At 53.2% G+C, this 24,403-nt stretch overlaps 7 protein-coding genes across 7 annotated transcripts; 4 read left to right on the plus strand and 3 right to left on the minus strand.

Annotated features, from left to right (window-relative positions):
• Positions 1-4,557: 4,557 nt before the first annotated feature.
• On the minus strand, positions 4,558-7,949 carry BJX68DRAFT_247880 (Hydantoinase B/oxoprolinase-domain-containing protein). The gene has a single exon (XM_071041833.1). It carries the CDS (start codon positions 7,911-7,913, stop codon positions 4,722-4,724), a length of 3,192 nt encoding a protein of 1,063 aa, XP_070893473.1. The 5' UTR covers positions 7,914-7,949; the 3' UTR covers positions 4,558-4,721.
• A 33-nt stretch (positions 7,950-7,982) lies between these two features.
• On the plus strand, positions 7,983-8,980 carry BJX68DRAFT_247881 (uncharacterized protein). The gene has a single exon (XM_071041834.1). The coding sequence runs from the start codon at positions 8,460-8,462 to the stop codon at positions 8,922-8,924; it is 465 nt and encodes a 154-aa protein (XP_070893474.1). The 5' UTR covers positions 7,983-8,459; the 3' UTR covers positions 8,925-8,980.
• A 673-nt stretch (positions 8,981-9,653) lies between these two features.
• BJX68DRAFT_247882 (putative neutral amino acid permease) lies at positions 9,654-11,579 on the plus strand. Its single transcript, XM_071041835.1, has 4 exons — positions 9,654-10,744; positions 10,799-10,879; positions 10,952-11,327; positions 11,391-11,579. The coding sequence occupies exons 1-4, from the start codon at positions 9,845-9,847 to the stop codon at positions 11,429-11,431; spliced, it is 1,398 nt and encodes a 465-aa protein (XP_070893475.1). The 5' UTR covers positions 9,654-9,844; the 3' UTR covers positions 11,432-11,579.
• A 1,101-nt stretch (positions 11,580-12,680) lies between these two features.
• BJX68DRAFT_247884 (uncharacterized protein) lies at positions 12,681-14,549 on the plus strand (the record flags this gene model as incomplete). Its single annotated transcript, XM_071041836.1, has 6 exons — positions 12,681-13,228; positions 13,290-13,309; positions 13,366-13,402; positions 13,460-13,527; positions 13,618-14,096; positions 14,201-14,549. Exons 1-6 carry the CDS (start codon positions 13,042-13,044, stop codon positions 14,544-14,546), a joined length of 1,137 nt encoding a protein of 378 aa, XP_070893476.1. The 5' UTR covers positions 12,681-13,041.
• A 1,507-nt stretch (positions 14,550-16,056) lies between these two features.
• Positions 16,057-17,732, minus strand: BJX68DRAFT_198729 (FMN-dependent alpha-hydroxy acid dehydrogenase). Its single transcript, XM_071037531.1, has 4 exons — positions 17,566-17,732; positions 17,312-17,513; positions 16,292-17,244; positions 16,057-16,224 (listed from the first exon to the last, which is right to left on the minus strand). Exons 1-4 carry the CDS (start codon positions 17,696-17,698, stop codon positions 16,067-16,069), a joined length of 1,446 nt encoding a protein of 481 aa, XP_070893477.1. The 5' UTR covers positions 17,699-17,732; the 3' UTR covers positions 16,057-16,066.
• A 2,901-nt stretch (positions 17,733-20,633) lies between these two features.
• Positions 20,634-21,778, minus strand: BJX68DRAFT_247888 (uncharacterized protein). The gene has a single exon (XM_071041837.1). The coding sequence runs from the start codon at positions 21,544-21,546 to the stop codon at positions 20,830-20,832; it is 717 nt and encodes a 238-aa protein (XP_070893478.1). The 5' UTR covers positions 21,547-21,778; the 3' UTR covers positions 20,634-20,829.
• Positions 21,779-23,316: 1,538 nt separating this feature from the next.
• BJX68DRAFT_247889 (uncharacterized protein) lies at positions 23,317-24,364 on the plus strand. Its single transcript, XM_071041838.1, has one exon. The coding sequence runs from the start codon at positions 23,406-23,408 to the stop codon at positions 24,066-24,068; it is 663 nt and encodes a 220-aa protein (XP_070893479.1). The 5' UTR covers positions 23,317-23,405; the 3' UTR covers positions 24,069-24,364.
• Positions 24,365-24,403: the final 39 nt, after the last annotated feature.

Raw genomic sequence — 24,403 nt, forward strand, 5'->3', positions numbered from 1 at the left:
GGGACGGGGAAGCATGCAAGTCATGATCCTCGGTCCTAGACTGCAGGGGGTCAGGGAATCACGGAAATGTTCTAATTTGGCTCGAATATCCTCAGAAAGGATGCGATCGGTTCAGTACTGATGCTGATCCAGGCTTGTAGGAAGAGGGTGGTGCTATATCAACAGCGAAATCTAAAATATGGATCCCAATGTTGGAACGACAGAATACGGGGTGTCCAGAGGATCGCTTCAGATCCAATCGGATACCAGGACAGTGTAGACCATGGTTGCTTAAATATCAGGTTGTTTCGACCGTAGTCTAGACCAGTTAGAGTTACGTTTTGATCACACCACCGCCGGAACCATAAATGGCAAAATCACCAGTGCTGGTATTTCCACAATATTTACCTTTGATATCAATAACCAGAATGTCTGTTTCCTGTCACTCTAGAGCATATCGCCCGCTTCTCTGTTCCATAAAAATATTAAATTTTAATAATTTTTAAGTTCTTTAAACTCTATTTATACTTCTAAAGTCAAGAGTCTCTTTCTATCCCTCATTCCCGGCTATTAACGTAAGTTGTGGCTATGGACTGCAAAGACCATAGGCTAAACAAGGCCTGGCTCCCCACTACCTTGCTCAAACTCAAAGTGTCCCACACCTGAAAGACCAAAAAAGAAGTAAAAAGCATTGAATAGGATCCTAGTGTATCTCGAGCAATCCAGGCGTGGGCCGTGCGTCATTGCAATGTCACCACAAGAGTCGTAATACACAGGCACGGTTCTAGATCTGATGGAACCCTCCATATGCATTTTTTTATCGAGGCTGGTGCCCCACGGAAAGTGCCCTCGCTGCTACGTCCTTCTCTTACGCTATACTTCTACCTATTTGATATAACTCTATACGAACAATGAAGTGTAAACCGATTGTTGCGATTCCTTTTGTGGGTCTAGCTCTGGCCGGTGCAGTCCCTGCCAGAAAGAAAGACAATCTCGCAGCTAGGGCGATTCCAAACCTTTGCAACAACAATGGCGTCCCTGAAGGCTCTGGCAGCTGTGCTTGTTACTACTGCCCTGGTGGTGGCGGACAATACCCTCCGATTCCTCTTTGCACTGACCGCTACGGCAACAATTGTGCCAGTGATGTCGACATGAGTACCTGCTGTTGCGGCTGTTGTTGCACCCCTGTATCTATCCCTCAACTTCCTCCTTGCGCCAAGGTCGGCTTCCCTATTCCCGAGGTCAATTGTGACTCCAATGTCTGTGTCAATTGCTGCGACTGCGTAAACTACTGAGAACCACGAGTAGTTTCGAAGTTGAGAGCTCTCAGCCGTTGTATGGAGTTCCTCACTGAGGTTTAAGCTCGGCCGACTGTTAGCGGGTTCCACTCATTTAGCGCTTGTATATCAATTTGCAAGTCATATTATACTGTATATTGTTTTAACTCTGCCATCTCCACATTATTGTGTATAAGGAAGCCCTATTCGATCGCTAAGAATGGCTATGGACAAAAAATCGTTGCACAAGGCAAGAAAAGCCGGATCTGACTCCTGGGACTCGTGATCAGGTGCCTGGTAAGGAACGGCGGAATTCTACTCGGTTGCGTACCATACAAGGTCTTAATGAAGGGCTTGCTTCTATCACGCTATGAATTCCAATATACCAGCTAGACCCCCTTACTGACCCCTTTTCGCGGCAGCAGTGCTAGCTGCAGCGCCTTTTGAGGTAGTGCAAATCAGCTCTATCAAGAACGCCAAACATCATTGGCGGGCTGTAGCGAGATGGCGGCTTTATTGGTGGTAGCGACAGAGTCCGCTTATAGAAAAGTTTCAGCTGTAGTTACTCAAGAAACCTATTGACTAATATTGGATGTTGCTCAACGGGTTTAAAGAAACGCCTCTTAGCCTCCTCCCGAATTCGTTTCCCTCCTTTCTCACGTGCAAGTGACCTCCTATTTAGGCTGGTATGCAATCGAGTCTTTGTAATCTAGACTTATATAATCCCAGGGTTTCTTCGGTATACCAGCAGACACTAAGGACCAGTAGCATAGGTTAGTGGTTTTAGTTGGCTCTTAAACACACATCTGTACGTAGAGTCAATTTAAAGTTATATAACTTTGCTAAAACCAGCAGGCTTACCTTAAGGAACTACGATAGACAAAACAATATCCGAGGTTGTTATCTATTCATATTATCAGAATTTTTGCGATCCTAGGCTCAGGTTCTCGGAATTGGGAAGTAGGTAAGATACAAAGAAGCGGTAAAAACCACAATATTTATACCCTAATCATAAATAAAGTACCTTTATAAATCTAGCTCAAAAGGGTTGCTAGTAAAAATTAAATTAGTTTATCTTCTAATCCTACTGTCCTAGAGACACGCATCGTGGGTAAGGCGGGGAGCTTCATTATTTACAGCTATTCTAGGCCAAGTTCGGTTCTAACATTAGTAAATCATCTCTCTCAGCAAAAGTTGTTTGGTGTGGTAGAAGGACAATAGTCGTGGTACTATCTCACTTAAGTCTAAGTACAAGGCCCGAGCGGTATCAGCACAGCAGACCAGGAGGAACTCAAAATCTATATATTGGTGATACCTAAGCGTCGATGAACTTTAGAGTCAACAAAGAAGCCTGCAGGCGCCAGAAAAGGTACGAGGTTGCAGTAAAAGACACATGATTTCCTGGCATGTTGTCCATCCGGGCGCTTCCTGTATGATGGTCTGTGCGCCATCCAGGCTGAAATGACTGACAACCGTCCAGTCCATCCCCAGAGTCAATATCGAGGAGTATCAGTGCGGAGAAAAAGGCAAGAGAAGTCGCCAACTGCGCAGCCCCATGCAGCCTCACCCAATCCCACGCTCCGGTGGGTTCATCCCTCAAACCGCGACGCCTGAAAATTATTAGACGGCGCGAGCTGATCAGGATCTCCTCATCGACCGACGTATCTGCAAATTTTAAACCTGTCGACCAGGCGCGAAAGAAGCACTACACGCCACTTATCCCAAAGTCTTGCGCCCTGCCCAACGACCACCACTCACAATTACGCGCCAGTGCAATTCCACATACCCAATAATGCTTCAAGTCTAGTAGCGTTGTTCCAACTTTACTTGCGCCTTCACAGCTAGTGTAGCAGCAAGCCAGCCAAAAAGGTGAACGAGCTCAAGTGGCTTTGGATCAAAATGGCATTATTGGGAGGAAATACTCCTTGGCTGGAATCGTCCCTCTCAGTTGTTCAAGTGCTGATAGGTCCCTCCAATAAAGTCTACTCGGCGCGATGTCTTCGAGAGTGACACCCGGCATAATTAGTGTGGCGTCAATCACTGCCAGATGCTGCGAGAGTTCTGGCGAGACAAGCCATTGCGGCCTGTGCCCTTGCGGGATCCTACTGCGAATTAAAATGGCATATTTACGTAGATTTTCAGATCGAGAACAAGGTCCGTGCATGTGGGCGTAGTCCTAGCTACGCTTCTCGGTCAATGGGTGGAGGCCGGACTCCACAAAAAGTACTATGCTTGGGTCGATGCCCGACACATGAAACAGACGCAGATCAGCCAGTGCAACTATGGTTCGCTCGTAGCTTTCCGGCCTTTCCGTATCCGTGGGCGGGAACTGGGCTTTTGGGATCTTGATTCGATACCAGCAAGATAACCTACCATCCCGTTACCAATCTGTCGGGCTCGAATTGACCTTCGTTGCGACCGGTACCTAGAAAATTCCCCATTGTCTCTCAGAGACCGCAGCCGTTCACTTGATGCGCATAGTGACCGTTTGACGAGTCGAGAAGACCCTCTATGACGCTTGAAACCTGGCCTACTTCTCTCGCCTCGACGTCATGGTTGCCAGTATCTATCCAAAGAGCCACCACGACTTTCAATATTCTAGAAAAAAATGGAATGCGTAACTTAACTTCAAGATGGATCCCGACGCCCGATACCCTGGAAGGAAATGCTACTCACTAGAGAAGCGCCCCCGACATGACGTGAACTGCATCTCATATCGAGTACGGACGACCGAGGTACGACGTGGGTACCTGGCAGTTCTAGAGCTCCAGAATCCGAAACTCAAAAACGTCTGTATCCGCTGATCCGCGCAGACATCCAATATCCTGGTGTAGGTGATGTGCACCCCTGGAAACGCGGACCCTCGCGGCCACCGACAGGCCGGGTTCTGCGGGTACCTGAAGCACACGATAATGGGGGACCCCCAGCCTTTAAGCTCACGTCGGCGAGAATAGGGCATGGCAGCGGCGGGGTGGGGACTGATTCTTCTGGGACGGATGAACTCGTTGTATATCCAACAAGCCGGTGTCAGGCATTTGTATGTCGACAATATGAGATTATGCGTTGAGCGATTTTTGTGAGCGATCGGCTTAGGGAATTCCGAAGGGAAGTAACTATGCCCAGTGCTTTCATCTTGCATCTTTCCTACCAAATTTATTGATCTCTTTGAGATTTACTCGTCGTCGTGAACGTTCTATTTAGAGGCATGTTCTCCAATACCCGCGCCAGGCTATTTGCCACTTCACGCCGCGCCGCTTGGCTGGTAATGTGCTTAGGATTTAAAGGCTCTAATCAAGATTCTGTCAGATGCACCTAGTGTGATCTGCATCCTAGCCCTTCTTAGGTACTCGAGTACGTATTTAACAGCACGATATATATAACCCTCCACACCCACCACAACTATCTCGTCAAGAACGGGTGGATGCATAAAGGCTGTAGGAGAACCACTATCAACGACTCATCATTTCAAAGTCCAGTCCACCCGCCAACCTCCTTCATCTTCTTGTACCACTCCTGAACATATGGGATCCGCACATGCGGGCCATAAAGGTCGACCTCCCACTGCGGGCTCGGAGGCGCCAGGCCCGTCTCCTTGAGACAAGACTGTCTCAATTCCTCGATAGTTCCGCCACGGTTGTATCCCTCCTTGACTCCGCCCGCTGCATCGCGGGCTTTGGCCAGCTCCTTCCGCAGAGCCTCCGTCTCACCGTCATTGAGGCTCAGGGCTTCAGGATCCACGACAACACCATAGTTCTCACGCGCACCCGCGACCGTCACCAGTTTCCTCCGCACATCCAGCGCGACCTTCTCGGCCGGTCGCGTCAGCGGGTCTCCCAGTCCACCACCGCCCCAAGTCACCCACTCGAGCAGATCCCCCGGGTCAACACGAACATGATCGCACTTCGAGGCCAGAACCTCAACTGGCGGATCACTCTCCGACTTAGAGTACCGATACAGCACCTTGCGCGACCGCGAACCGGGCTTCCCACCGCGGATTCCCCACGGCTTCGTGAACCACCGGTCATCGTGCAGACTGAACTCGCCCCTCGAGAGGAACCTGTAGTGAGTGCGCTGCGCGTTCCCGCCGCGGAAGAAGCCAGGCCCACCGCTATCGGGGACACTCTCGTTCGCTTCGATGCGGAGCGGGTAGTTCAGCTCGATGATCTCCGTGGGTATGGATTTGATTGCGGGAAAGAGGCAGTGGCAGTCCAGCCCATCGCCCGCCTGCCGCGCGGGAACCCCGCCGAAGCCGATCTGGTACAGCTGGTACCACTCGCCGTCGGGCTTGTATCCGGAGTAGAAGAAGTGCGGGGAGTCGGAGAACCCGGCGGCCGCCGCGTACACGGGGTTCTTCTTCGCGATGAGCGCTTGCATGACGTCCATGGTGCGTCCGAGCATGTGCGTCCGGCACGAGATGGGCGCGGGCCGGATCGGCTTCAATATACTGCCTTCGGGGATATACACGTCGATGAGGTCGTGGAACCCGTCGTTTATGACTGTCCCCGGGGCCGCGGCGGCGATCATGTAGTAGCCGATGAACATCTTGAACATTGTTTCGGAGAGGTAGAAGTTTATGCTGTGGGAGCTCTGTGGGGAGGTCCCGGACCAGTCGAAGAGGAGGCGGCCGCCCTCGAGTTTCGTCGTGGTGCAGGTGAGTGCGTAGGGCCCGACGCCGTGCCCGTCGTCGTCGACGAAGTCGGTGAATGTGGTGGGCTGCGGGTCGAAATCGGCGTCGATGATTTTGGCCATGGCGGTGCGGTTCCGCAAGAGGAGTTCGTTGCATGCCGCGAGGTAGATTTCGGATCCGAAGCGTGTGGCCAGCTCGCAGACTCGACTTGCGGCCGTGCGGCACGCGGTGATGATGGCCATCAGGTCAGAACGGTACCAGTCGGGTTGCCGGGAGTTGCGGCACAGAAGGTCGACAATGTCCGAGTTCATCGTCCCCTTGGAGTACAGCTTGATACAAGGGATCTGGACCCCATCGTCAAAGACAGACGTCGCGTTGATGGACATACTGCCCGGAACGATTCCGCCGACATCCGTCAAGTGTCCAAACTGCGACGCCCACCCGAGGAGTCTGCCCTCGTGGAAAATCGGAAGAAGAACAATAACATCGTTGAGATGTGTCACGGCGCCCTCGATCATGTACGTGTCATTCGTAATGAACATGTCGCCTTCTTCAATGGTCCCCTTCCACGCGCGCAGGAACTGCGTGATGAAACTGCCAAACTGCCCGACGAGCATTTTGCCCTCAGCTGTGGTGATGACGTTGAACTCATCCTGCTGTTCGCGGATCGCGGGCGACATGCTGCACCGCAGCATGAGGGTGTCCATCTCGCCGCGGATCGAGGCGAGTGCCGAGGCGACGAGGGTCGGGATCAATGGGGTGGATTGCACCGTCTGGAGCGCAGCTTCGGGGGTCTGGTCGTTTGATTCTCTCCTTGTCGTCTCGTCGACGGGTCGGATGAGGATGTTTCCGATCGAGTCGATCTCGCCGTAGTATCCCGGGAGGATCAGAGTGTTGCTGTCTGTTTCGGTGATGATGCAGGGGCCGTCAAGACGGACGCCTTGCTGGCTGACTTTCTCCCGATCCCAGAGGGCTGCCTCGACTTCCTGGCCTTGTACGACGATCTTCTTCTTCGAGACCAGGGCTGCTGCCGGTGGCTCGGGCGACGCAGCCTTGCTGAGCCGAGGAAAGTCAATGGGCGGCCTGGCATCAACAGCAACGACCTCGAGACGCATCAGCTCCAACTCGAAATTCGGAAGACAGTACTTGAACTGCTGGTCATGGAGCTGGTCGAATTTCTTCTGTAGAACCTTCCTCCACTCTTCGTCTCCCAGCGAGAGATCATCTCTTTCCAAGTCGACAGTCAGATTAAGGGCTTGCCCGCGGTACCGCAAGTCGATGTGGTAGGTGATATCCAGTTGGATTTCCTGGTTCGCGTTGGAGGCGTGCATGGTCTCTCTGCATGATTTCTCGAGGTCCTCGAAGCGCCGCTTTACCTCTTCCGAGGCTGTTGCTGACAACTGGCTGATAAACGACGACGACTGCGAGTGGCTCAGCCGCGTAGTCGCATCACCCAGGGCACACAGAGTCCCCGGAGAAGGGGGCACAATGACCGGCCATGCCCCAAGAAGTTTTCCCACGGCATTCGCATGGAGAGGACCGGCGCCCCCAAACGCAACAAGCGCAAAGTCTTTGGGATCATACCCCTGCTCAACCGAGACGAGGCGTAGAGCACCGTACATGGTCTCATTCACCAGATTAATCACGTCCTCGGCTGTCTGCGTCACGGGGAGATCCATTTGCTTCGCGATCCCCTCGACAGCCGTCCATGCCGCCTGCCCGTTGAGGGTGAATTCGCCGCCGAGGAGGGTATCTGGTAGGTATCCCAGCACGAGATTCGCGTCTGTGACGGTCGCTTCGGTCCCGCCCTTGTTGTACGCGGCCGGACCTGGTGTCGCACCTGCGCTCTCTGGTCCGACGCGGAGTGTTTCTGAGATGTCCATGTACTTTGCAATGGAACCACCGCCAGCTCCAACGGTTCGAATGTCCACAGCCGGGGAGCGGACGGTCAGTTCGCCGACGACCGTCTCGCGCCGGAGCTGCGGTTTCCCCTGGTAGATCAGCGCGACGTCCGTGGACGTCCCGCCCATATCAAAGGTGATGAGATTCTTGTATGGGGTGTTCCGGGTCACGACGTCCGCAACCCCCTGGACGCCGCCGGCGGGTCCGGACATGAGGATGTTGACGGGTAGCTGTCCAGCGAGATCCAGGCTCGTGAGCCCACCGTCCGACTTGAGGATACGAATGACGTCGCCATCGCCTGCGAGGAGGGTCGCTAGGTTACTGAGGTATGTCTGGACGACGGGCTTCACAAGCGCGTTCGTGCATGTCGTCACGGTGCGTTCGTACTCGCCGACTTCGCGGAGGACGTCGCTTGAGCGGATGATTGTGATTTTGGCTCCCAGGACCTCGCGGACGAGGTCGGCGACGGTGTCTTCATGCCCGCTGTTCGCGTGCGAATTCAGCAGCGAGATCGCTACGGCTTCTGGCCGCTCCGTCTCGCTCCCCCAAAGCTTCGTTAATTCCACGCGAAGCGCATCAACATCAACAGGAACAACCGTCTTGCCCTCAACAGACATGCGCTCCGTGCACTGAATAACCCGCTCAAGCGGGACAATCGGGTCCGGAGGGGTATAATGCAACCACGCCCCGAGACCGCCAGGGATCTGCGACCGGCGAACCGCAAGAATATCCTTATGTCCCGCCGTAACGATCAACCCCGTGCGCGCGCCCTTGCCCTCGAGGACGGCATTCGTCGCGACGGTTGTGCCGTGGTGGATGAATTGGAATTTGCCGTTGAAGTCGGTGTTCTGCTCTTTCAGGGTTTGCTGGACGCGCTGGATGCCGTTTTGGATTCCGATGCTTTGGTCTTCAATTGTGGTGGGCACTTTTGCGCGTGCGATGAGACCTGTTGGGGAGAGGGCGTAGACGTCTGTGAATGTGCCGCCGACGTCTGCGCCGAGGCGGTAGGTGGCTTTGTCGGTGTTGTGTGGCATTTTGTGTATAGGTCAGGAAAAGGAGGAGTAGGTGGGGTTTGTTCTGCGCACAGAAGAGAGAAGGAGCGATGGAAAGAGGAGAGAGTGTGTGCGCATGCGGGGTGATAAGTGGAGGGAGGGGAGGACAGCGAGGTACTTGGAAGCAAAGAGGGGAAGCTACATCGCTGCTCTGGGCAATGCGACGAGGTGGATGATCAACCCATCCTGGGAGAACGAGGGATGGGATCGCATTGCCCAATCGCGAGAGCTGGTGGGGCGTGGTGCGTGGTGCGTGTGTTGGCGATAAGACGGGGACACTGGTGCATCCGAGTTCCAGACAGCTTCACTTCATAGTGTTGCATTGTGCTCACTGAACGAGTCGCTCGCACTGACTTCGCTGCAGTGATGAGCATTAGCCATGACTCGACGACCATGCAAGGCTCTTCCGCAGGACATTCTTATTCGAAACGTATCGTCTGCATTGGCAATAATCTGCGCTGATATCCCTATACATTCATTCCCTGTAAGCCACGGGCTTTTCCACGTGTAATACTACCAAGAGAATTGATCAAGGAATGAGCTCTCTGATTGGATTCGTTGCATGTTATCGCCATCTCGCTAAAAGCACGCATGCAACAGTGCAACACGAACCATCGACTTCAGACCCAGTTTTCCTTTGTTTTTCCGGTCGATTCCTGGAAACGGCAGGGACAGCGAGCGCCCCTTGTCTAGTGCGCTGCATCCCCATGTTTAGTAGCTGCGTTAGTGCCCACCAGTGGCTGAGACCTTCTCTTGCTGTTCCGTACTTTTTGAATTTGAATTCGAAATCGAAACAACTTCGCTTGCTTCGATAATCTCGCATCAAGTGGGACAGGATGAAGGAGCGGCGAGCCAAGCAGTGGCAGGCGAGACTGCTTCCAGACCCCATGCCCTTTAGTCCCCCTTGCATCTAACTTTCACATCCCTGCTCTCTTTTGCTTTTGCCTCGTGTCACCATTTTCTCTTCTGCCTTCTTTGCATCTGTCGCATCGCGTGCCGCTCTTGCAATGGCGGAGAAAGACCAGACACAAGCCCACGAGGCCTACGACTCGTCGCGCCCAAGTCCGCGCGAAGAGCGATTCTCCTCAGAAGAAGATGGCGAGGTCTTCAAGAAGACAAGCACCGGCGTCGACTTCCGCAAGGTCGGCTGGTTCAACGCAACCGTCATCTTTACCAAGATCCTCTTCGCGACCGGTGTTCTCTCGCTCCCCTCGGCCCTGTACGCCCTCGGCGCTGTCGGCGGCTCCATCAGCATCGTCGCCTGGGGCGCCTTCAACACGTACTGCTTTGTGATCCTGGGTAACTTTCGCCTCAAGCACCCGCACTGCCATTCCATTGCCGATATGGCCGAGGTGGCATTGGGGATTGTTGGCAAGGAAGTGACCGGTCTACTGTTTATTATCGGCTACGTTCTTGTCACGGGCAGTGGCATCGTCGGTGTGTCGACCGCGCTTAATGCGCTTTCGCACCATGCCGCGTGTACAGTCTGGTGGTCGTTCCTCGCGACAGTGGTCATCATCGCGACCGCCTCAATCCGCAAACTCGAGCACGTCGGCTGGCTGTCCTACGTCGGGTTTTTATCCATCTACATCGCCGTCTTCATCGTCGTCGTCGGCGTCACGCAGCGCGACAGACCAGCAGCCGCACCGCAAGAGGGCCCCTACGACCTGGGCTACGTCGCGATCAACAACCCCGGGTTCGCCGGCGGGATGGTCGCGTCGAGCACGATTTTCGTTTCGTCGGCGGGGACGAGTGCGTTTCTGCCTGTCATCTCGGAAATGCGCAATCCAAAGGAGTACAAGAAGCCGCTGTACTATTGTATGACACTTGTGACTGCGTCGTACCTGGCGTTTGGGCTTGTTGTTTATCGATGGTGCGGTATGTGGGTTGCTAGTCCGTCGCTTGGGGTGAGTCTTGATTCGGATTTTCGTGGGTGTACGAGTTGGCTGACTGAGATGTAGAGCGCAGGACAGACGATCAAGATGGTCTCGTATGGCGTCGCCCTGATCGGCCTGATTGTCAGCGGTACTCTCTACCTGCATGTAAGCTTTGCATTCCAACAACTCCTTGTTCATCTTCCCCGCTCCCCCTCTAACCTTCATGGCAACGCACAGGTCGGCGCAAAATACGTCTTCGTCCGCATCCTCGGCAAAACAGCACACCTGCAATCCAACAGCGTAATTCACTGGGGCACGTGGCTTTCCTGCACGACGATCCTCGGCGCACTGGCCTTTATCCTCGCCGAATCGATCCCGATCTTCAACTACCTGATTGCGCTCGTAGGCTCGGTGTGTTTCGCGCCGCTGGCTATGAGTCTCCCCGGGTTGCTCTGGCTGTATGACCACGGGCATTATCGGAAGGGTTCACTCGTTCAGAAGGTGATATATGCCTTGCACATCGGACTCGTGCTTCTGGGAATCTTCTTCCTGGTTGGTGCGACGTATGGTGTGGTCAAGCAGATTATCGATGCGTATGCTACGGGGTTGATTGGTATGTATTCATTCCCGAATTTTCGGCATGGTGTGTGGGGTGCCACTGACAAACCGATTATAGGATCGGCATTTTCGTGCGCTGATAACTCGAACTCGTCTTGATCGCTTGATCCTCTCTCAGATCGGGGTGAGGATGTGCAATGGTTCTGCAATGTGGCAATGGTTACTATGCGGAGGCCCGGGCAAATAAACATATATATACCTATTTGGTCTCTATACATAGAACGTGACAAATTCTTTTACATGCATGTGATGCGTCTTACTTTGTGCCTGTGATGTAGATCCCTATAAGAAGCAAATAGTCAATTCCATGGGTTTGCCTCGAACACACTGGAGCGATCGCCCGAATGCAGTGAATGCCTGCAGCAAGACTCGAGCAGAAAGCCACCCACCAGGGGACGAACGGCTTCCAAGCCGCAGCCTCCCAGATTCCCTCGGTTCCCCGTTCCCACTTCCCACCGCGACAGCTCCGGAGTTGCCAATAATTTCGCCGTCCATGTCCTGCCATCATGGATGAGAGTGTGAGACACTCATTTCCGCCGTCTCCCTCGGCCCAGTCACCCACCCGCTCGTCAAACTCAAATAGACAGTGCCCACCCTGGATAATAATTCCGCCTCCCACAGCCCACAATCGCATTCAAGTTTCAATCAAACCTCGTAATTCCGGAGCTGTGGTCCCACAACGCCATTGTCTTTGTCATCAGGCTAAGTGGATCTGTCAGGCCCGATGTGACCTGTCATTCGCGGCTCTTCAAAGCGGGATCAGCGGTGGCGCTCCGGAATCCAGGCGGAAGTGTCCGGAATGGAGTCCATCGGTTGATTGTTAGAGGATGATTGGGCGCGTAGAGACAAGCGTTAAATCCTGCGCGAACCTTGACGGTCGCTGGTTGAACTTTGAGATTGGGGCGGCAGGGCAAGGATGAGACAGGGGAGGGGATCGTGATCGTGATCGTACTCCGTCCTCGGGAGGGGAGCGCCCTGGTGCTGCCCAGGGGACGGATGTTAGGTTTCAGGGAGTATGTAGTGTGGATGCTGCTGGAAATAATCCGATTCCAGGCCGAACAGACTGCTTTGCTCACAACAACCAGCGCAACAGGGACTCGACAGTACCCGAGGATATGGGGTCTCTTGTTCAGCCGGACAGCTTCCGCTCACCTCGGAAATGTTTTTCGCCAGTACTTTCGGGCGTGGCCCCCAAGGAAGCCGATCCCTGTCAATGGCGTCTTCCGCACGGCCCACATGGCCCGTCTCTCGTCGAACCAGATCTGGGCGTATCTGGGCGTCGCTTGCGTCGAATGACAGACAAGGCAACTGCGCGACGAATCTCTGGAAAGCCCAGCACGATTGCCAATAGTTCTTGGGTGCTTCACAATCGACAGGGATGTGCTGCCTTGATCCTGGACGGGCTGGGCAGGCTGGATGCGAATCGATAAATGCAATTCCCCGGTCATCGGTTCCGCTCCCCACGAGCGGCTGTTGGACAGGGTTCGATGCCAGTGTTTTTCATTGAGAACACCGATCGGGACCAGGATCTCGGGAGGACTGTGTCCTCTTATGTTTCGCTTCCTTTCTGATCGGTTTTTGATCCCTTGCCTGGATTCTTCGCTGTTTTTCTGAACTCCCCAGGGCCAGTGCCCTCTTGCGATCGCTCCCATCGCCAGGCTGCCTGACTTGCTGACGGCAGCACCGAGGCTGGACATCGATCTCACGGAATGTCGCTGTCAGAACCAGCCATCCCGGCTCCTCCGGGCGAGGTATCAGACCTCGAGAATCCAGAGGATGTCATCCACACGGTTAACTTTGCGACGCAAGTCATTTGCCTCGTGGTCGTGACGATCGTCGTGGCGCTGCGGTTCCTCGTCAAGGCAAGGCTGCGGAAGCCTTTGGAATTGGAGGACTGTGAGTTTGACTTGAGTATATCTTCATGGAATAGGGTTATACTGACGGCATTTGTTACCAGGGACTACCATTCTTGGATGGGTAATTTGCCCTGAGGGTAGAGTCCGTGGATTGTGCTGATTGTATTCTTCTTATAGGTTCTCTTTGTTGGGTTCTGCGCGAATATGATTATACGTATGTACACCAAAACTCCCCATCTATATATCTCAGAAAGAGACCTAATACGAATAGTGGGCAACTACGGCGGTGGCTACCACGCATGGGACGTCTCGGAGAGCGACATGATCAACTTCCAAAAGGTATCAACACAATCAATCCCCCTCAACAGGCAGAGCCAACCCAGCTAAGCCCTCCATCCACACCACTAACCGCCACATCTCCCCCTTTAGGCCTCCTACGCCGTCACGCTCGTCTACGTCCCCATGGTCTTCGTGATAAAAGTCGCTCTCCTGGCCGTCGTGCTCCGCATCTTCGCCGTAGACAGACAGAAGGTCATGCTCGTCTACGGGACCATCGTCGTCCTCCTCCTTTACTACATCCCCGCGCTGTTCATCAAGATCTTCTTCTGCAAGCCCATCTCGGCATACTGGTACGGAGTCGAAGCTACGAACGGGACATGCCTCGACCAGCGCAAAGTAATCATTGCCGACGCGACGATTAGTATGATAAGCGACTTTTGGATCTTGGTTCTTCCGATCCCGATGCTCTGGTCGCTCAAGATGACTCTGAATAAGAAGTTGCGCGTTATTGGGATTCTGGGCGCCGGTGGGCTCGCGACGGGGTTTAGTATTTGGAGGCTGGTGATGATGGTTGAGGAGAGTCGCACGCCGGATACGACGTGGTTTTGGATCCATTGCGTGCTCACGGGGTATGTCAACCCCGCTTACTTACCCCTCTATCAAATCCCCCTTCCCTTCAACTACCGACAAGAATGAAATCACCGCGCTAACCATCTATCTTCCTCTACCACAGCAACGCCGAAGCGGGCATCGGCCTCATCTGCGCCTGCCTCCCAACCCTGAGCTCCTACATCGTCACCCGCAAGCTCAAATCGCAATCGGGATCGGGCAGCTATCGCCGAAACTACGAGCTGAACAGCTACAACAAGCTCTCGAGCGCGAACAAGAAGGGCAGCTTGGATCCCACGGCGACAATGGCGTCGTTTGGCGGGGCGCGTACGGATGAGGCGTATTTGTTTTCGACCGTTGAGGCCGAAGGTGGGAGGGAGCCGTCCTTGGGAGGTAGTTCACAGGAGCGAGAGCGGGCAGGGATACAGAAGGATGTTATTGTTCAGCAGAGTTTCGAGTATGTGAAATAGGCTGTACGTACTAGTAATCGGATTCATGTCTTTCCTTTGTCTAAATTGGGGCGGTAATCCTAGACACCTCCGGTGTTGTTTGGAGCTCGAATTCGCAGCCATCATGGGTTGAGGACTGGTGGGTCGGCAGGTTGATCATGCAGTGCCAAAGCGGCACGCGCTGGAATGTTGGGTTGCTTTCTTCTAGGGCAGCAGCATCGGATGGAGCAGGCTGGCAGCGGCATAACTATTCTCTCTCCGAATGGAGATGTGTCCATCTTTGTAGTATCGCTGCTGGGAAGTGAGCGAAACATAGGTTAGGGCGTCACACAGCCTCGCACACAGGATCTCAAGCTGCCGTGGTATACTCTCGGCGCTCAAAACGGTCGAGGAGCATTGTTAGTATCGCGCAACTCGGCGAGCCGGTCGCTGGGATATTGTTGCGACAGGAACATTCTAGACGTCTAACAAGGAATCGTGGCTGTCTTCGTTTATTTTCGTATGGGCATTAGAGCGGATTTGTCGCCCATATGGTGGTAGCAGAGTCTGCATGCGGGAAGGACAGGGTGTAGGATATAGTGTGTAGAAATCTGGACTCTTACATTGCGCTCGAGAACTGTACGAGGTTCTAAGCTATTTCCAACTCGACATGTACACAACAACATATCTCGTCCCTAAGGGGTTCAGGCTATACACCCTTGTACTACTCGACAGTGAGAAGTGATTCGTCTGTGTGTTATTTTATCCTTCGTGGCCCGCATGCAGAAATATATAGCTGAGGGGTACGGGTAGGCTAATTGGGATGGTCCCCGACACGCACCGCTCCAGGTGTCTGAGAGGGATTCGCGATTAGACACTTTGATATTACTGTAGACTACCGTTGGGTTACTCTGACACGAGTCAATAACAACTTCTCCTGGAAGACGAGGATCCTGATGGTCGCCCAGTATCCCAGAACCACAATTTCCCTTTTGCCGTAGACAAATCCTAAATACCCTATATCCACTGAAATCCTGATGTGAACTTTCGAAACACTGCTTCATGCCCTGGTTTAATCATCGAATGAAACCCTTAATCAATTTGTCGAAAGGACCCTGGAGAACGTACGGACTAACCCAGGCCTTGGAGTCTGTAACAAGAGGAATAGTCCGGACCCAAAGCCCCGATTCAATGAAGGTGAGCTGATTGCTAAGCCTGGACCTGAATCGCCAGGGAGATATACCAGGAGGAAGGGATTGAGTGACCCAAAACAAGCCCGTGCCGTGGATGTCGCTAACGGGTGACCCTCACCTCGCGCCTTTGACTGGAATCATGCGTTTCTGTTGTCCCGAAATGCCCCAGCCAACTAATGCTAGTCAGCCGGGTTTCTGCGGCGAAGGAGCGTGTCCTGGCTTTACACTGCGTGATATATCTACATGGCCATCCGACACACAGCTGGCAGAGTCTTCTACGTGGCTCCGCCGACTGGAGGGTCTTTTTTGTGGTACAGGAGCAGATAGTTGGTCCAGGAAGCCCTTTGTAATTCTATCGCAGACATCACCCTAGAGATGCGGGCGTGACCTCCACTTTATATATGGATGGCTCGGCCCAGAAGAAACCAAGTAATCGACGTCGGACGTATTCACAATCCCAGGATGTACTTCCGACAGATCCTTGATACCCAGCAGCTTCATGGCACTTTCCATCTCTCCTCGTAGCACTGTATGCGAGTTGGATTAGTATACGAACAATAAACGCATAGCCAAGTACTAGATGGTGAGACTCACGTTCGACCAAATGCTCAACCCCCTCCGTCCCATACTGCAACGCATACAGAAAACTCCGCCCAATCCCCACAGCCTTCGCGCCGAGGCAAAGCGCCTTGAGGATATCGCTACCCCGTCGGAACCCGCCGTCGATATACACCTCCATTTTGTCGAAGACCTCGGGGCAGGCTCTGTGCATCTCAAGGAGAACCAGAATCGACGGCGGAGAGTAATCCAGGTTCCGCCCGCCGTGGTTACTTACCACGATCCCTTGGACATTGTGCTCCAATGCGATCCTTGCATCGGCTGCTGATGTGATTCCCTTTAGGATGATGGGGAGGTCCGTTACAGAGCGGATCCAGGCAATTGCGTCCCATGTCATTGACTGGTCGATATAGGAGCCCATCACGCGTGTGAGTCCGCCGGTTGCTTTGACGGGTTTCCCTGTAACGGGATCGATCACCGTCTCATCGCTCTTGATCCGCTCGTCGGACTCGCGCTTGCCGCGGCCGGCGGCGTCGACGGTGAGCCAGATTGCCTTGAGGCCGAGGGATTCGACCTTGCGCAGCAGCTCGCGAGATTTCTCGCGGTCTTTGTTGAGATACAGCTGGAAGAAGAATGAATACCCCGGTGCTTCGGCGACAACTTCGTTGAGTGGGTGGCCTGAGTTTGTGCTTATGACCTCGAGAATCCCCGTGTTCTTTGCTGCTCGCGCAAGGGCCTTTTCTGCGTCTGGGTGGATTAGCCGTGCCACGCCGGTTGGACAGATGAACAATGGCATCGACATGGGGATGCGCAGCATGGATGACGAGAGGTCGACGGTCGAGACATCGCGCATGACCCTTGGCCGGAAGAAGATCCGCTTGAGCATTGCCTCATTTGCATCGCGTGTCCAGCAGTCCGTGTCGGCTGTTGAATAGAATGCATAGGCTTTTGGTGGGGCGGCCAGGGCTGCGGCGCGCTGGAAGTCGTGGCTGTATCGAGGGGTGGGGGTCAGACCGGATTTTTATCCGATGGGACAGAAAAGAGGGGCCGACGGACCTGTTGATCAGGGAATGAAGTGGAGGTTTCTCGATCCCTGGAGATTGTGACTTCAAGATCGGTTTCTGCCATTCGGGGGTGATGGTGGACTGGTCGAGGGTCCCCTTCAGGCAGCGGACGGGGAGGTTCTCTCGGATGATTGACGTCGCGTGGACTTCGAGGAATGCATCTGTGGCGGCGTGGCCGGCGTACTTGTAGATAACTGATATGGTCAGAACAGTGTGCCCCCGATAATATGCGAAAGAAGAACGCACTTGAAGCTCCTCCAGGATGCTCGTTGGCAAATTCCGTCATGTCCCAGACTTCGCCGGAGATGACGAGCCAGCAGTCGTCGGGTCGGTTATGCTGCAGGACATCCTGGACGGACAATAATCGCAGATCCGACATCCTTCCTTCACAGATGGTCTGGCCTCAATTCACGTTTAAGGTGACTTTCAATTTGCGGGGAAAGGGGCATTTATCTCTTGTCGGTAGTAAGTTCTACCGACAGCCCCCACTCTGGGGTCGGATATCTTCCGAGCCCGCCTGAATTATTGCTTATTTCCACCCGGCCAATAATGGATCGGATATTTGTCGCTCGCTGCTGTGGACAGGTTCAGGAACACTCTCCACTAGAAAGGTACATGGATGTATGGTGCCCTGTCAAGTCCTGGTGCTGGAAACTCGCATCTAGATTTGCGATAAAAGCCCATGACTGAATCTTAACAGTGGTTCATAGAACCTAGCACAACATGGTGTACGGCTTCCCGGCCCCAGATGTGAAGAATCGGACACAACTCCTGCATTGTGCACGGGGCAGAAGAGCCACAGACGTAGTATTGCATTTCGAGTTAGAGACGAATACTTCTCCATATACCCTCCTTCGGCTTGCGTTGCCGGACGATGCTAGGTAGGCGATTGGAGAGGGTGATCTTGAACGTCCTCCAGGTGTGACCCGGTCCTCATCACGTTGGGAATGGTGCCTCGAATTCGGCGTGCTTTTCGTTTAGGGATAGTGAGGAGGCATTGGCAAAGATGCCTTAGACCACTACTTCCTAACTCAAAGACCTACCCGCGAAAGAGCTGAAGGAAAACAATATGGATGACTGCATGTGCAATCGAAGCCGAAGATAGTATAAAGATATGTCATCTGCCAGTTCTAGACCCCTGGATGAGTGAGATCAGAAGAGGGGTGCCGGACTGACTCCTTTAAGCGTGGATGTTGGACTGACACATACCTGGGACTTGTCTTCTAGGGAATTCCAAGGTCGCCATGGGTTTGTAGATGGCAGAAGCCCCATAGCTAGACAATCTCACAAGGTCGCTATAAGCGCGGCACTGTAAGCATCTAGAACGGGCATGATCGCCAGATTATGATCAACAGGTCCCTTGTTTTATTAATCCAGCAGTACAATTCCTGCTGAGCCATCAGCCAAGTGACCCCGGTTAAGATTCTTCATTGATATCCCTGCAGATCAAGTTTACCCATGCACCTCATAAATGGGCGGAATATAGCGTCGATGGCTGGGCTGCCTCTGGGCGAACGCTCAACCGAATTGGACCCGAAGAGAACATCGCAGTCCACGGACTCACAATGATGGGGGACCTGCTTAGGATAATTCTTGGTTAGCACTTTATATCCTGTCACAAAGAGGTGGCCTGGGATATCTCTAGGAGCCGACTTATTCACCGCATAGGAGAGCGCGTGGCATGGAATTTTGCAGAATAAAAGCATAGTGATAGGACAGTCGGTGGTGTTGAAATCGAGGAGCAACTACATGTCATCGGCAACAAGCATTTTCAAAGTTTATTCGTCAACACTTTAAGAATGGAAAGGACGACCCTGTCGTCAGATACGGCAGGTACGAGCAGATATCACCAGGACAACCAGAGCAAACAAAGCTAGGAAGCCGAAACCGGCGACTTGACCCCGAACAGCTCAACTCCACCGTCACTACTACTACTACTACTACTACTACTACTACTACTACTACTACTACTACTACTACTACTACTACTACTACTACTACTACTACTACTACTACTACTACTAGTACTACTACTACTACTACTATCGCTCACAGGGCTCCCAGAATGTCTATAATAATACAAACGCCCTTTACTCACTCCGCCCCTCTCCCTTATCAGCCTCGCCACAGCTTCATGCCCATTCACCTCTGCATGCCACAATGCCGTCCCCCATCCATACGCATGATCATCCATCTGAGAATTAAGATCTACCCTACCGTGTTCGAGTAACAGCTGGACGACCCGCTCATTCCCATGCTCCGCCGCGATGGATAGCGGACTCTGGCCGGTGGAACTACAGGCATTGACATCAACGCCTCGGTCTAGCAGCATCCTCGCAACCACGTCGCTTCCCGAAAGCGCTACAACCCAAAGCAGCGTCCTTCCGCCGTTGCAGCCGTCGTCCAACTCGATACCGGGGAGGAGTCCAAGGAGAAAGAGAAACGCCTCTACGCGGTCGTATGTGGCTGCGGTGTAGAGCGCCTGCTTCGCGCAAGCGTCCCTGTGGTTGGAATCCACCGCGTTTTCAAGCCGTCGGAGAAACACCCTCATAGCATCCAGATGGCCATTCGCCGCGGCGTTCTGTAGTGGTGTTTGTCTCAATACATCCGTGGTTTCCAGGGAAACGTCCTCACGGGACATGAGTATCTTCAGGATCGGCACCTGGCCCGAGAGAGCTGCGTAGGACAGCGCGCTTCGGCTGTATTGGTCCCGGGTATCGGGGAGAGTTCTGGTGTCGGACAAGATAACTCTTACGGCCGCCTCATGGTTGTTGATGACGGCGAGGGATAACGCCGTCCGACCCTTACTGTCCCTTTGGTTGAGGTTGAGGTTGGTGTTTGAAGGGCGATTAATAGTAATTCCGCCAGCCCCTTGAAGGCGAGGAGATGGAGGATGGCCTGTCCGGTTTCCTGATCCCTGCTCTGCCATACGTGTTGTGGAAGGAGGCTGGTTAGCTGTGGAAGAGCTTGAAGGAAGGCAAGTAAGTCCCGCGCGCTGAGGTGTTGGGCGCAAATGAGGAGAAGCTCGATGGGGAGCGTAGCTTTGTACGGTGCTGTCCATTATCGGAGTGGAATCATTTGGAAGAGGACAGGTCATACGAGGATCAGATAGCGCGAAATGGCCACAACATCACTTGACCGCCGCTAAGAGAGGCTTGGCTCCCTTATCCTACTCCGTCATGGCCCATTCCTGGGGCTAGAAAGGCCGCTATATTGGGAGGATGGGGAGAGGGTGTAAGTATCCCAGAATTGGAGAGGACATAATTCCGCCCCGCTGGCCCGATTCTGGAGTCTAGGACTGACAGGTAGAACAGATCTAAAGCCATGTGATGAGAACTAGAATAAGAAATAGCCATCCCCCCTTCTCCCAGCACGCATAATCATGAAGCTGCAGTACAAATCCATTAACTGTAGCAGATTGAGATCCGAAGTATGATATTGTTACTATGCAGGGGTTTGTTTGATATTTCACGAAATCATCATCGTTCATGGAGATATCTTTGTTTCAAGTCAAGTGGACTTCTCAACCTCCACCTGTACGTTTTCACTCGCCGCCGCCGCCGTCACCTTCTTGATATCCTGGACCACCTCCTCCCTGCTTGCCCCGAAAACAACCCTCAACGACCTCCACGCATGTCGCAGAATATAAACCCCGAGCGTCGCAAAATTTAACCATACAAGCACAACAACATACACTAGCAGTCTCGGCGGAATCATCTTAATGACCGCGCCAGGGTCAACGCCCGTCTTCGCCCTTATTTCATCGAATTCAGCAAGCGCCGTTGTTTCTGCCTCAGTGCTGTCATCGTACATTGATTCCGACTCGGTCGACCCGTCATCAGTCTGAACAAACGCATCGGTATACAGCGCCGTCGCGAATGCGCCGCCGAGGACCGTGACGAAGAAGAGCCACACGGCTTTAAAGAGGAGCTCGTAGAGCCAGGAGATGGCGAAGAGGAGGGAGATCAGGCCGTTTAGAGGGGATCTGAGGTGGGCGGTTGTGAGGATGTGGGCGATGCTCCTTTCATTTTCATTCTGGGGCGTTGGTTGGGAGACAACGAGGAGGCGGCAGACGAGATACGTGAGCAGACTGATCGACGCGATCGGCTCGATGAGGCTCCGCCGCGTGTTTACGACGTCGAGGGCGGCGAAGGAGAGGGCGGTTAGCGTCCAAGTCGTCAAAAGGGGGAGGGCGACGAGGCGGTAGATGGTCGACAGAGCGCCCATCTTGATCAGTTGGCGGGGAAAGGTGGTGAGGAGCTGGAGGCAGCAAACGCGAAAAAAATATTTTGAGATTCGCGAGGGATTTTCAGGGACCGGTGGGCCCTTTATCTTTGAACGGAAGCTCCGGCTTCCAAGTTGGTACGCTAAGCCTTCGTGGTCTAGTTGAGCCGCAAGCGAGGCGTCGAAAGTGCGCGCTAGAGGGGAAAAGAAAGATGAATTTGTGGTTCGTTGTGTTGTTAATTGGCAGATTTTTCAGGGGTCACACTGGAATCAGGGCTGGAAATGCAAACAACCGCGGCGCCTGGCAAGGCTGCCGTTGCTGCCTAGCGCCGGCCTGCAAAAAGCCCAGGCACCAACTCACTCGTGGACCTGGAGCCTGGCTTAGAGTTACACGAACAAAGTTCTGTTGTTTGGAGATCTCGAATGGAAGCATCTCCCCCGTTTGAGGTGACAACACTGACAGCCCTGGTTGATTTTCGTCCATATGCAAACGACCACCAACAGTAGAGCAATTGGACTAAGACCTGAAATCACAAGAGAAGCAACTTTCAGTCTCTACCACAGGTGTTCATAGTTGTCCTCAGAATGGAGTCCCTCGGTCGGAGTTCCTCCTTCTCGTGAAATGATGTTAGCAAATGAGGGAATATAGCGGGATATAGAGAGTTGCGACTCTCCTGACCTCTCCTGACCATGGAACCGACTCTATTCTACTCATGGCCATGTAGATGTCTGTTTGCACTTGGCTGCCTTCTGCATACAATCGAGCAGCGACCAGCATTCTTGCTATGTCTCGGCACGGCGAAGGCATCAAACCAAAGAGAAGCGATACCCTTGGCCATTCCAGACCAGTGACCAGAAGACGGTTGCTAGACCGCAAGGCTTGGCATTCAGACACAAAAGCTTCGACATTTGGCCTCACCATAGGCCTATATTTCGGTGAGTCGCTTCTTCATCACATAGCGCAGAATTTCCCGTTGAAGACCAGAAAGTCTTCATTGAATGCTGCGGGGTTTCACTCTCGAAGATAGCGAGCGAGCGAAATAATCTCGTGATTGAGTATGCACACCAACTTGACAGCCATGGATCTCGTCCTCGACCCATTAGTGACTTGGTCGACTGATACCCGGGTAATCCCAGATGTATCTCGTCCATTCGGCTATTCTTGTCGCGGAACAAGCTCAGTTGGAGTATGCGACTCTCCAGTTCGCCACAAAATAGTACTGTGTCTATGTTCTGTCTCATGTCGTGGTACAATGAAATACGTCCATTTGCCCAGAGGGAGAACGTGGCCAAGAACGAAGGTATGTGATTGGGCTGTCATTATCAAACCCCTGCACCGTTGCAGCGCACTACTGCGCCGTGATCATGCAGAGAAAAAGCAAAAGGTCGCCTTCCCCGCTTCTGCATGAATTGGCCCAGTAGAGTATGCCTCATGTCTTAAATCTTGCATATAGTCTGGTTCTAGACCAGTCGGATCATCCAATTTCAGGCTCAGAAACCGCCGAGGTTTCAGGAACCCTGCTCCGGAGTGAGACCGCTAGCTCTGCGACGGGAACTCCGCGATCTTTCCTGGGAAAATTCGACGCATCAGGCGCACGGACATCAGGTTATCTTATCTGCATTAAGTCGTCACAGTGTCTTGGATACCGTTTTCGTATAGGGTGATCCAGCTTCTGCATGTCTCGTACGAGTCAACGTACTTGGTTACTTGATGCTTACTTGCATTGAAGCTGCATAGGTGGTTTTGGGCTGAGCTTGTCTTTGTCGTGGATACAAGTATATAAGAGCCAATCTCTCCCTGATCTGCTCGGACTGTTAGAATCAAACCTCCAACCCTCCAACTTCATCTTCCAACCTCCAAAATGAACTTCCTCACTATCGCAACTGGTCTCCTCTCCCTCTCCACCTTCGCCACGTCCCTCACCCTGCGGCCCCGCTCTATCACTCCACCTACGGGCTGCCCCCTCCCAACCTGGCGCGTGACAAACTTCCGCTGGTACAACGGCTCGTCCAGCCTCGACTGCATCCACAACGAAGCCGACATCAATGCCATGGGCTGTATCTGCGGAAACAACTGGTGCGAGCCCAACGAAGCCACCTGCGCCGCCGTCGGCGGGAGCTGGGTGCCCGTCTGCTACACGGGCATGCCAAACTACCAACCCTGGGGCTACGGCCCACCTCAAACACTCCACATCGACTTCGCGGATGGACTCACCTGCGCCGATCAGTATATCGGCTATCGCGTGCACGATATTGCGCATGGGGAGAGTAACTGCGGATACGCGGATCGCGGTCTCGGTCGGATTGTTTCGTTTTATGGGACTTCGAATGAGGACTCTTCCACGGGGCATATGGATTATGTCCTCGGCGCTGGGCATGCGCTTACCTGTGACGATGGACGCAAGATCACGTATTCGGGCAGCACGGATTTCCCGCTCGAGTGTGTGCATGATGCGGCCTTTAATGCGACTTGTACCGCCGAGCCGTTTGAGATTCCGGTTTTGAGCTATGAGTGGGTTTCTTAGGTTGCGATCCTAGGCCATCCTTTCTGCAGTTGACTCTAATGGAGTATGATTGTTCCTGTGAAGGCTGTGAAGAGGGGATTAGATGTGGGGATAGGGGAGTAGGCAATGGTGAGCAGGGACTGATGGTTAAAGTCTATTATACTAGAGCAAAGATAAACTACCACTAGATTCCTAGGCTTGATGTGCTGTCCTTTACCTAGGATTAAACTGAACGGCGATTCTCTGCCAACATGTAATCGCAACACGACAACGAAGTAGAAAGATACAAGACGCTGTTAATGTATCAACAATGCCCGTCCTTGATCAAGACCTTTCCAAGACCTTTTCCCCTTTGT

The sequence above is a fragment of the Aspergillus pseudodeflectus genome (assembly GCF_044049435.1).
Source record: "Aspergillus pseudodeflectus strain CBS 756.74 chromosome Unknown BJX68scaffold_75, whole genome shotgun sequence".
NCBI lineage: Eukaryota > Fungi > Ascomycota > Eurotiomycetes > Eurotiales > Aspergillaceae > Aspergillus > Aspergillus pseudodeflectus.